Source organism: Eleutherodactylus coqui, chromosome 2 (genome assembly GCF_035609145.1).
Source record: "Eleutherodactylus coqui strain aEleCoq1 chromosome 2, aEleCoq1.hap1, whole genome shotgun sequence".
NCBI classification, from domain to species: Eukaryota; Metazoa; Chordata; class Amphibia; order Anura; family Eleutherodactylidae; genus Eleutherodactylus; species Eleutherodactylus coqui.
In genome coordinates, this window is record NC_089838.1 from 115,636,070 (window position 1) to 115,649,103 (window position 13,034).

General features: G+C 44.9%; 1 protein-coding gene across 1 annotated transcript in view; it reads left to right on the top strand.

Moving 5' to 3' along the window:
- The first annotated feature begins 1,178 nt into the window (after positions 1-1,178).
- Positions 1,179-13,034, top strand: part of UTP20 (UTP20 small subunit processome component) — a 119,724-nt gene continuing 107,868 nt past the window's right edge. Inside the window, exons 1-6 of the mRNA XM_066591398.1 lie at positions 1,179-1,332; positions 4,541-4,621; positions 6,812-6,878; positions 8,711-8,843; positions 10,335-10,523; positions 12,272-12,353. Coding sequence (XP_066447495.1) covers positions 1,288-1,332; positions 4,541-4,621; positions 6,812-6,878; positions 8,711-8,843; positions 10,335-10,523; positions 12,272-12,353 — 597 coding nt within the window. The 5' untranslated portion in view covers positions 1,179-1,287. The remainder of the gene's footprint in view (positions 1,333-4,540; positions 4,622-6,811; positions 6,879-8,710; positions 8,844-10,334; positions 10,524-12,271; positions 12,354-13,034) is intronic.

Below are 13,034 nucleotides of genomic sequence, written 5' to 3' on the forward strand. Positions count from 1 at the left end.
AAAAATTTGTCCACATAACTTGTACTGTGAGATGGTATCAAATCCGCATGGTGTCACTTCATGGAAGTAGTGATCCTCCATGGTGGAGCATCGCGGAGTGCTTCCCATTGTTTGCAATGAACCTGGCACATGCTGCGATCCTACATCCCACTGGATACAATAGGCGATGCAATCCGAGGGCATGGTCAAAGATAGGACATCCGCAATTCTCTTTCCGCATCATATCGCGATGAGGGGAAAAAAATCGCCCCTGTGTATTGACTGAAATGGAAGCCGTCCGCATGGAATTGCACAAAAATGAAACATGCTGTGGATTTTCCTCTGTGAGCGTAAAATCACAATTGATTTCCGCTCCTGTGCAGGGGAAAGCGTTTTTCTATTGCATGCTGTGGGCAGTATTTGCTGCGGAGTCTAAAGGCGGATGCCCGCTTCGGATTCCACAATGAGAATCCGCCCGTGTGCAGGCGGCCTGAGACCACTCGCATACAGGCATTTTTTATCAGCATTTAGTGGGTGTTTGAAATGCCTACTAAAAACGCAGTACTGATCCTCTGAATGAACGCTGTTTGCTTTATTTTCGGGCGTTGCAGCGCTCTGTAACGCGCCATATCACCCACTTCATTAATAGGCTGCGTAAAATACAGTCGAATGTGTTTAAAAACGCCATTCTAAAATGCTGAAAAGCACTGCGTTTCTACAAATGCCTGTCTGAGACTGGCCTTAGGGCTCCTTCACACTGGCGAGGGCGCCATCGGGCAGTGAACCCCGTTAGAAAACGCTGTAATTTGTCTGCTCTATTTTGCCGCGTTTTAACGCACCTTATCACGATGATGGGGAGCGTTAAAACCTGCATCTGAAAACAGCGGTAAAATTGCGTCGTTTTGCCAACACTGTGTGTGAGAGTGGCCTGAAGGGGGTTAATGCCAACATAAATGCCCTGATAGATCTGCATGTGACTCACACTGACTTTATTACTCGGATACTAAAACTAATGCCGACTAGTCAATAGTGAATATCGTGCTAGAAGCTACTGTAGAGCCCAGCAGACAGCCTCCTGTGCTACCACTGCTCTACCCCAGGTGGCGCCAGTCACAAGATGGCGCCGGCAGCCGCAGCCATCCATACTGTGGTTGGCAAGCCGCTGGCTTCCGGATTTCCTGTGTGGGACAACATGGCAGCTTCCAGTATCTAGCAACGTGTTTATGCTGCAGCCGAGAAGCGTCCATCCAGTACTATACAATCGGCCGTCAGCCCTGCCTCACTGTATTCGCCCCGAGCCCCGCCGCCATGAAGGGGAAGTCCTCTCACCACAAGACCGAGAACACGTTTAAGGTAACGTCCAGTCTGCTGCATACCCTATAATGACTGGAGGGCTTCGGTTCTGTAGGACTGCAAGTCCCAGCATGTGCTGCACAAACCAGGTGCAGTTGTGTGGAGTGTCACCCTATAGGCACCTGTAGTGTCCTCCATTATTAGCGCTGTACCCGGCCTGCAGCGAGCTCGCCGTATAGGTGTTATAGTTACAGCGCAGTGTACGTAAACCATGACTGCGGCGCACCGTCCGTAGCGTCCTGCGGAGAGCTTCTGGGGTGCGCTGGTTGGACACAGTCTGTCGCCGCCTCCTCAGTTCTGCTTCGGAGAACTGGATTTCTACAGAAGGTATCAGATTAGGAAAATGAACGTAATTTTACAAAAAATGGCTGCGCTAGCAGAGGTGGCGCTCATGAAAACCGCAGAACTGTGCCCATTTGTGGTCGCACTGTGCGTGCCGCAACTTCAATATCGCCAATGACTGATCCCCTAAGACCTCCCTCACACACGATTTTTTTCAGTGTTTGGCGCAGCGCTTCTTATTTTCAATGGAGCCTCTCGGACAGCCTCCTGATTGCAGCGCTTTCGGTGCCACAATTTTCAAGCAGAGTCTGTTATATTTTTGGGCATTTAGCGAGAACTAAAGTAAAACGTGTCAAAGCGCAGCGCTTCGCCATGTTCATGTGTGAGGGAGGCCTAGGAACGCTCGAACAGCCGTATTGTAATGGCGTATTACCCCCGTGTATTGCGCTGTACCGAGCAGCCATAGACTTACATTGTGCCGCTCACACATAAAAGTAAGTCGCAGCATGCTCTATTTTAACACTCATTACGTTGGTTTACACGTTGAGATATTTAATGGGGTTGACGGTCTGCAGCCAGCATACAATGTTCATTGCGTACGTGCTGCACGCGGTTTCTCGTGGACGCCTGAGCCCGGCCTAACGCTTGTTGCCGTGTTGTCGGATTCGCTGAATATTTCATTTTTTCTGAGAAAATCTATATTGGGGTGATTTCCCATCTGCGCTCCTAGTGCCGCTCTCCGGCTCCGTTCATGAAGCAGGAAAGGGGAATCCCCGCAGCCAAACGGTCTACGGATTTTTGGGGTAGGACTTATATTGCAAGCCCTCCCCCCGAAAATCGGTGTGTGGTTAATGCTGCCAAAAACGCGGCACCAAGTGTTGCTGCAGTTTCAGCAGTGCTAAAACTGCTGCCCGTTCATTTCAATGGGTGACACAGGGCTGAAAACGCCCCTGTGTGAGCAGCCCAATTGAAATGAATGGGTGCGTTGTACAGCGTTTAGAGCAGCGCTAAACGCTGTACAAAAACGCCTGTGTGAGTGAGGCCTTAGGCCGGTTTCACGTCTGCGTTGGAACCTCCGGTTGAAGGTCCTGCCGCTGATCCGGCTCCAAGTACCGGAAGAAAAGCTCTGTGTTATAGTTAATGGGGTCCTGAATCATTGAATGGCTGTGATTGGTTCATCGCGTGCTGGCTCTCATTGGCTAAGCATCACAGAGCTCAGCCAATCAGAGGCAGCACTTCCTAGAGGGGGGGATTTTTTTAATCCCTAGCCAGAAGAGATGAACAGTGCTGGGTACCAGAAAGAAGATGCAGCAGAGCCCGACGGCGCTTTTAAGGTGATTGTTTTTTTTGGTTTTTTTTTCGTAGCTACGGCTTAGTTTTGGGGTTGTATGGCTCATATTTCATGACTTTATAGCACCACTTGCAATTTAGTAGCACCACAAAATTGCGGTATCACCGCGACAAAACACAGCGTTATCGCACGGGCCACTGATGCAATATCGCTGCGTTTTTCTAGCGGCCATGTCATGTTACCCGTGTGATAGAGGCCTGAAAACGCTCTGCAACGCATTAAAACAGAACAGACCGATTGATTAGCGCAGTGTTAGAAAGGCCGCGCTAAAATGCTCGTCTGAGAAGCTCCATTGAAATCAGTAAAGGCTCCGTACAGCGTTTTTAGCGGGCAATTGAAATACCTGCTAAAACGCTGTAAAAAAAAAGTTGCCCGTGTGAGAGCAGTTTAAACTAATGTTCACACGGGTCAGGTTGGGAATGCTGCGGGCGTTCCGTAGCGGAATTTCCTGCATTTACAGTACAAGCATTTTGGGTGCGATTTTAAGAAGTCCTGTTCATGCACTACAGAGAAAATCTACTGCATAAGCTGACCTGCCTTTTTAACTCTTTCCATTCCACTGTCTGACGTCTAAAGACATTCTGATTGGAGGCTGTACAGCTCCGATGGCGGAAGACGTCTGGCAGGGTCTTCTTACTGTAGGTTACTGGCCGCTATGTTGTTGGGGGCCTCTCCAGCATGTCACATACCCCAGTACTGCCTCTAGCCAGCAGAAAGAGAAAGCCCTCTAGAAAACCCTGAATCCAAAATTGGATTGCAAAGGGTTAGGTCTGCAGCGCAAGTCAATTCTTACTATGCATTTTCATTGTGGATTTTACTCCTTCAAATGAGGGGCAAGATCCGTGTAAGAATACAAACACAGTAAATATAATTATCAGATTTTTTGCTGCAGCAGTGCCACAGAGGATCCGCAATATGTGAAGATTAAAGGGGTTGTCCCGCGGCAGCAAGTGGGTCTATACACTTCTGTATGGCCATATTAATGCACTTTGTAATGTACATTGTGCATTAATTATGAGCCATACAGAAGTTATAAGAAGTTTTTCACTTACCTGCTCCGTTGCTAGCGTCCTCGTTCCCATGGAGCCGACTAATTTTCGGCGGCTAATGGACAAATTAGCCGCGCTTGCGCAGTCCGGGTCTTCTTATCTTCTCAATGGGGCTCCGTGTAGCTCCGCCCCGTCACGTGCCGATTCCAGCCAATCAGGAGGCTGGAATCGGCAATGGACCGCACAGAAGCCCTGCGGTCCACGGAGGGAGAAGATCCCGGCGGCCATCTTCCGCAGGTAAGTAAGAAGTCACCGGAGCGCGGGGATTCAGGTAAGCGCTCTCCGGTGTTCTTTTTTAACCCCTGCATCGGGGTTGTCTCGCGCCGAACGGGGGGGGGGTTTGAAAAAAAAACAAAAAAAACGTTTCGGCGCGGGACAACCCCTTTAATTATATTACATTTTATCATTTTTATTTATTATACGATAGCTGTTTATAAATTGCTGAGTTTCTGGTGTGCTATGTAAGTTTTGTATTGGACAGTTTTAATATTATGTATTTATTTTTTTCTTTTCTGGTTTTGTTTAGTTTCTGACATTTTCAGAAAGATTAGCCAATGTCAACATCAACATCATACATCGTATTGATAAGATAGAAAGCTCATCAGAGGTAAGTTGGCGTATATCCGAATTGTTCTCTGCTTGATTCTCAGTATCTGAGAGAAAATATTTTTCGTGAAATGTGTTATATTTATTATTGCTTCTGATACACCTTTGGTCTATTACCTTTTTACTAACTTTTTTATATCATATGTTACTTAGAAAAGGGATTGCCCTATCAAAGTACAGACCTGCTTACCATCAGCTGGGTTCTGTTTTGTCATGCGCTGCAGTATATATGTTGCAGGTACAGTTAAGATAGGTCCAGTGCATTTCTGCACCAAGCTGACAGCTCTGTTACCACTACAGTGGCCAGGTTTGGTATTACAATGTTTCAAGTGAAGTAATTGGGAACTTGGCCTGTAATACCAAGTCTTGCCACTGCAGTGAAAATGGACTGCCTGCCTCCTGTAGAATTCAGCTCAGTGCATGGGCCCAGTGAACAGCTGATCGCCAATTGTTCCCTGTGGCAGACCACTGCTGATCTTGTATTGATAGCCTACCCTAAGGATAGACTACCAATAGTTTACAACTGGACAACCTCTTTAAAGTAAATGGTTATCCTGGTGGGAGCTGTGCTTTGTAATCAGCTCTCCATTTTAGACAACAGACATAAGTCTTGGTCTGAGATGCCCCTCTATGACATTCATTTACCCCACCCCAATATTGTTTATGTGTAATTTAGAGCAGGGGTCCCCAACTCCAGTCCTCAGGGACCACCAACAGGTCATGTTTTCAGGATATCCTATGGTAAGAACATCTGTGGCAATGTCTGAGGCACCGACAATAATGACATCACCTGTGTAATACTAAGGAAATCCTGAAAACATGATCTGTTGGCGGTCCATGAGGACTGGAGTTGGGGAACCCTGATTTAGAGAATCAAGCATCACCTTCAAAGTAAAACTGTTTCTTCATTACAGAATTCCTCTAAAATATCTCCTTTTTAAACTGTCTATTTCAGTTAATTCTGTCATAATTCGAGCACTACCACTATTATATATGGTTATCATGCGGTCATTAAACACTAACATGGACAAACCATATCATTGCTCATTATGACCGAAATATAAACAAAGTAAAGCTTTCCTAAATTATATATAAAAAATGTAACAATATATTTGTGGTTATGGAAAAAAATGCCTTAGACTACAGCTGAATAGAGACTTCTATTAGCCGCCTGATTGATTTTAGCTATGAGTCTACAGCTGAAGTCCAAAGCAATACATTGAGTAGTAGGCAACCTTGTATCCCAGGAGTTTAGAGTTGTGCCAAAATAGAAGCGGGAGATTGCCCGCAGATCGGTAATATCTCCCTGCTTCTTTTTTCAAAGTCCTGCACTGTTCTGTGTGGGTCTGTGCAGGCAGAGCACAATGCCACAGCTTATGGCATTGTGCTCTGCAGGTCCCATAGTGAAACATAGCCCGGTAATCTTCCAAGCTATATCGCTATGGGCAGTGGAGCTCGTCCGGACGTGCTGCTCAAGAGGTTAACACTGAAAAAAAAAAAATTGATAAAAGTTACACAATACAATATATGTACTCAAAAATTCAGCCACTACCGTAAAAACTACAGCTCACCACGGAAAAAGTCTGCATATGGTCATGTCGACAGAAAAATAAAGTTATGGCTCCTTAGGTCCAAAATGGGCCACGTCATTAAGAGGTTGGTATGGAGGAAAATGTCTTTTCCCCCAGTTGCTCGCTGTGACAAGTTTGCAGGGTGCTGTTTGTTTGCTATTGAAGTTTGGGGCCTTCTGAAGTCTCCCAGCCTGCTACTAATTTCAGTCTAATAAGCTCTGGCTGTGGTGGGGTTTAATAACTCGATGTTAAAAGTACAAAAGTATTGCAGTATATTGTAGGAGTAGTTGCAAGTTTAAGTTCCGTAGTGAGACCAAATAGAGGAAAAGTAAAAAAAAAAATTTTTTTTTCATAACAGAACCTGCATTACCAATTCAGGGGTTTGAAATGTGTGCGACACTATCTGTTTCTTGTGGCAGATACCCCGGATCTATTGATGTCCTATCCTGAGGATAGGTCATCAGTAGTGTAGAGGTGGACAACCCATTCAAAGAAAGCTTCTGACATGTACCTATGATGCAGTAGATCTTTTCAGAAATTTAAAGTACTCTTTAAACTTATGGTATTCTATTGCTTAAAATAATCCACTATATTCGGCTTTTTTTTTTTTTTGACGCTAGGATGTCGAGACTTATTTCTATGAAGGCTTACAGAAATGGAAAGATCTCAACCTCACAGAAAACTTTGGTAAGTACAGGTTATAATATAAGAGGAATTGTTCAGAGTTTAACATTAGATTACTCGATCGAGCATTGTCCTTAGCGAGTACCTGCCCGCTCGGAAGAAAAGGTTCAGCTGCCGGCGCGGGTTAGAGGTGAGTTGTTGCAGTGAGCGGGGGGGGGGGGGGGGAGAGAGGGATCTCCGTTCCTCCCCGCTTTCCCCCGCCCGCCGCCGCCAGTCGAATCTTTTCTTCTGAGCAGGCAGGTACTTGCTAACGGCAATGCTCGATCGAGTAATTGCCCTTAGTGAGTAAGCTCGCTCATCTCTATTTAACATATTCATTTCCCATTAACCCTCCTAACATTCACATTGAATTTGGAGAAACCCTCCTGAGATTGTCACTTCGAATTTATATCACATGTAGATATATTTGGCGCAGAACGTAGTCGCTTTAAGTGGTTTTTAACGCCTTAATGACATTACTAATTTTAACCTTAAGATCCAGAGATTCTTTTCCCTTTTATGTTCCAGTGGTCATAAGTTTTTTTTTTTGTTTGTGTGTTTTTGTTTTTTTCCAGCAGTGTAACTGGATGAGACATTGTATTTTGTGAGACGAGTTCTAGTTTTCGTAGGAACCATTTTTAGATAAATATAATATAATAACCTTTTTCACCATTGCCAACAACCTAAACAAAAAACTTAAAACCCCAAAAAACAATGTTGACATATTTTTATGGCATTCGCCATGTGGTATAAATATTATGTTAACTTTATTCTGTGGGGCAGTAGTTTTGTGACAATACCAAATTTATATACACTGTGTAGGTTTACTTTTGTTCTTTCATAATTTAAAGCCTTGTGTAAAGGGGAATAAAACTTAAATAAAAAATTCGGCAATCTGTAATGGTTTCCATACATTATCGAAATCACTGCCTAGATGTGAACAGAGCCTTACTCGCCAAAAGTCACTAGTCTAGTAATAAGGCCTCCTTCCCACGAGCGTGACGGGCTCCGCAGCGTAATATTACGCTGTGAAGCCCGTCACGGCGCCCCCCAGAGCCCCTATACTTACCTGCGGGAGATAGCGTGAAATCGCTTCCCCGCCCACCACCGCCGCGTCACCGCTCGTCACCGCCCACCGCTCTCGCGTCACCAGCCTTGTCACGTGCACGGCCGGCCGTGTCACGTGATGCGGCCGGACCGCGTCATTTGGCGTCATATGACGCTCGGCGGTGGGCGGGAAAGCGTTTTTTCACGCTATCTCCCGCTGGTTACAGCGGGAGATAGCGTGAATGGACGGCTTCCATTGACTGCAATGGAAGCCGTCAGTGCGTACAGCCCGTCCTCACCCGCAGAAAATAGAGCATGCTGCGGGTGAGGACGGGAGAAATCGCGGTGCGTAATTCCGCGGTGGAATTACGCATCGTGAGCATGGAGCTATTAGGTTCAATAGAACCTAATAGCTGCGTGCAACGCAGCGGATTTTCGCCGCGAATTACGCGGCGGAAATCCGTTCGTGGGAAGGAGGCCTAAAGGAACATATTGTCTGTGACCGCAGTGTTTCGACACATCACCAGCTATTTTGCCAGTTTTCAAATGATGCATAATGTACCTTATTTCTGGTAGACCACAAGTTGTTTGTTGATTTAATGCACCACATAATATACACCTCTCATTAGGCTGAATGAGGACGCAGTTATTAGCCTTTATTTTGTGCTTCGGCTTTTGTTGGTGTCAATTAATTTTCAAGATTCTTATCAGCCAACCTACGTTATATAAAAGGCTCCAGTCAGCCTGTCTAGTATTAATATGCTGGTAAGTAGGTCAACGGAGCGGAAGACTAATTGTTTGTTGTTCAGTTACATTCTACAGGGAAGTGTCCACCAAATGCCAGTCATTCCACCTGCTCGTTTACCACCAGAATGCCATAGTGCAAAGTCTGAAGACACACCTGCAAGAAAAGAACAGTCTCGCCTACCAGCCTCTGCTTGAGTATGTACAAGCCAACGCTTCAATCTTCTGCTTATGCCAAATTGTTGTCCTGTTCTCCTGAAGGCCATATGCGCCAGCTTCTTCTAGATGGTAACGGCTAGCAGCAAGCTGTATGTTAAGGGATGCACCTCTTGAAAAGGTCAAGGTTCTCTCCCTCCCTTTTCACTAAAAAAGCCCCCTTGACTGCTAATTGATGCCTCCAGCTCTGGCCGCTAGCGGTGTCATGCGTTCCATGTAAGGCACGCCTGTGTCGCACGGAGGACGGTGCATGTCTGTGACTTCATTCCTGACTGAGAGAAAGACGCAGCGCATGCGCCTTATCTTTCAGAGCTGAAGACTTCAATCAATAATCGAAGGAGTGTTTTTAATGAAAGAGCGAGGGAGACAGTCCAGAACTGCCCAATCGGACGGTCCAGTTAGCATACCTCTTGGGAACCACTTCTGGGACTATATCTTTTAATAGGAGCCTGTGTGCAAGAAAATAAAAGTATTGTGTATTTATTATACAGGCGCACATTTTACAGTATACTGGGTCTACATGACTATAAATACCTGACAGACTTTCTTTAAATTGACACCTGACTATTCTTACTTCCATAACTCTGCATTAAAGGGGTTTTGTTAAGAAAACGACATAGAGGGACCCTCGCCTCGGACTCTCCTCTTTATTAGACAGAATGCAGAGCTATGGAGTAAGGAGCTTCTCCCTTTGTAATAGACGTAACCTTATAGCTGGACCACAGTCAACCATTCATGCAGGAGTTGCCTTGCTTTAGGCCGGGCTCACACGAACGGGTCAGATTCTGCATGCCGGAGGCCTGCAGCGGGTTCCAGCTGTGAACCCGTCCGGGCCCCTGCGTGCCTAATTTCTCTGTATTGTGAATGACCATGGCGGCTTGCCGTCAGTCATGCATAGTACAGAGTTTTTTTTTTTCCATTGCTTGTATTCCCCGTGCCGCCGCTAAGGAAACACGCAATTACCTGCAGCCCATACACAGTGTTGATTGTGTATGGGCTGTGGGTCAGAAGCTTCTATTGAGTTCAATGGAGGCCTCCCGCGCGGTGTCTGAAGCAAAGCAGAGCATGCTGCGATTTTTCTTCAGCTTGCGGAATACATAATTCGTACCCGCGGGTGTGAAGGAAAAATCGAAAGTCTTATGTCTTTCAATGCCTGCGTTTTGCAGTAGATCCTCCATGCGGATGGCGATCGCGGATTCCATAATTAGAGTCCGTTCATGTGAGAGGGAGTGTTGGAAAATCTTCTTGTGACTTTAGGTGATTGTAATCCTCTGTATTTTTATATATGTCCCTGCATGATTTTATTCTCAAACTAGTCACATCATCTACCAGACAAATCTGCCCATTTATGCTTGGCATTGGTCTTAATGGAGCCCATTACTTGCTCTCATAACGCTAACGCTATACAGTCTTGTACATATATGTGTACAGTATGTAACTTGGCTTCATTATAATGTTTCTGCTTCCATTTAGTTTGGTGGTCCAGCTGGCTCGAGATCTTCAGGCTGACTTCTACCCTCATTTTCAAGATTTCTTTAAAGCCATTTCCGCCTTGCTTGACACGAAGGACACTAAACAAATAGAATGGGCATTTACATCCCTATCGTACCTATACAAGTACCTGTGGAGAATGATGGTGAAGGACATGCCAGCGATATACAGGTATTTACCTTAGTACTACTGCCACTACTTGTAATGTGGTCCTGTGAATAAAGCGGTATAGACAGTAGTAGTTAATTACCAGGCCTTTTTTCTTATCCCAGACCTCACCTTTAGGCCTCATGCACACGGGCGGGTCGGATTCTACATGCGTTATTCTGCAGTGAAATCCGTCCCTGGCAGCAGCGATGTCCGCGTGTATCTGTAGTTTTGCTTTCTCTGTACTGCGGATGGACCAAACGGCTTGCCGTCAGACATAAGCAGTATAGATTTTTTTTTCTTTTAAGCGCCTGCTTTTTTGATGAAGCGGAATCCATGACCTTTCAGCAATGTCAGCTCTGCCAGTGACTATAGTCACTACAGGGAAATGTTTCCCCCTGTAACTGGGGCTCCTATGCATGCTACAGTGAAAAAGTGTGTGTATATAAAAAAAAAACATGTGAATAACCCCCAGAGGTCTAATCTGACGTCATGGGAGTCATAGATGGTTTTCTATAAATATTGTAAATGATTGCAAAAATAAGTAAAAAGAAATTACAGAATAAAATAAAAATATATACATAAAAAAGAAAATCGCCCAAAACCGCAGTCAACCAAAACTGTCGCTGTATGCTCCCTGTAATCCTGAAACCATACATGTTATAGATCAAACCGTCTGAAACAAAATGAGGAACTTGTTCCCATGCTTTATATTAGCGTTAATATGCGAATTAAAAAAAATTATAAATGTTAAAAAAAAATCATGTTTTAGCTTTTTACCCCTAATAAAACTACTAAAACTGCAAAAAAAAACGCAGCAAAAACAATTTTGGTAGCTGAAAGAAAATAATAATACAGTAAAACCACCACATGGGTAAAATCCCAAAAAAATGTCTGGCCCTTAAAGGGGTTGTCCCGCGAAACAAAGTGGGGTTATACACTTCTGTATGGCCATATTAATGCACTTTGTAATGTACATTGTGCATTAATTATGAGCCATACAGAAGTTATTCACTTACCTGTTCCGTTGCTAGCGTCCTCGTCTCCATGGTGCCGTCTAATTTTCAGCGTCTAATCGCCGGATTAGACGCGCTTGCGCAGTCCGGTCTTCTTCTTTTCTGAATGGGGCTGCTCGTGCCGGAGAGCGGCTTCTCGTAGCTCCGCCCCGTCACGTGCCGATTCCAGCCAATCAGGAGGCTGGAATCAGCAATGGACCGCACAGAAGACCTGCGGTCCACCGAGGGTGAAGATCCCGGCGGCCATCTTCACAAGGTAAGTAAGAAGTCACCGGAGCGCGGAGATTCAGGTAAGCACTATCCGGTTTTCTTTTTTAACCCCTGCATCGGGTTTGTCTCGCGCCGAACAGGGGGGCTATTGGAAAAAAAAAAAACCGTTTCGGCGCGGGACAACCCCTTTAACCCTTTCCAATCCACTGCCTGACGTCTGAAGACATTCTGATTGAAGCCTGTACAGCTCCGATGTCGGAGGACGTCCAGCAGGGTATTCTTACTGTATATTACTGGCCACTCTGTTGTCGGGGGCCTCTCCAGCATGTCCCATACCGCAGTACTGGCTGTAGCCAGCAGATGGCGCTATTGTATAATGGCAGAAAGAGAGAGCCCCCTAGGAAACCCTGAATCCAAAATTGGATTGCAAAGGGTTAAGGGTTTAACAGAACATTAGAAAATAAAACTGATGTTTGTGAGCTCCTGTATGGTGATGAAATATAAAGTTGGGCAAAGTGTAGAAACGTTGTCTCCCCTCTCTTTTAGCTTATACAGCATACTGTTGGCTCATCGGAAAGAGCACATTCGAAACTTTGCAGCAGAGAGCTTTGCATTTCTAATGAGGAAGGTAAGAACCAGATGGAATGTTGTGTTCGATGCATGTCCTACTAGTAATTCTATTGAGCTCCAGATCTTCTTCGCTATTTCTTCACTCCGATGCAACTTTAGTAAAAGAAGTACATTTTTTGTTTTTTGGTACACTAGCGAACCTGAGAGCATTTTACGTCTATGGACTCGCTGCGGTTTATATTACTACGTACGTAGTACATATTTGGTGCCACTATGTTGTGACATGACTGCATTCAGTAATTGGCATTGCAAAACTTGTGGAGAACCACCTTAACTCAAAGCCAGTATCAATAGAAATCCATTAACAATGATGTAGTGACTTGTCATTGAAACTCGACAGCCACAGACTTGATTCATGCCATTTGGCATCCTGCCATATAATAAACTTTCAGCACAGATTGTATAGATAACATATTTCACACAGTGAAAATGACGTTCATTGTGTTATGTTAAGAACCTTTTTACAGGGTAGATGTTGGGCCTCATGCTAAACCAGTCCAGACAAAGAGTGTCTGTGTTCCTATAGTAACTGGATTCCAGATTCTATTCCCTACTGAAGGTTATAGGTAGGAATCTGATATTTGCTATGAACAACATTGAATTATTTTGTATTCTGTTAGTTTTCTTTTCTGCCCCTGATGGGGAAACGCCTGACTATTCCAAGTTATGTGTAGTTGTT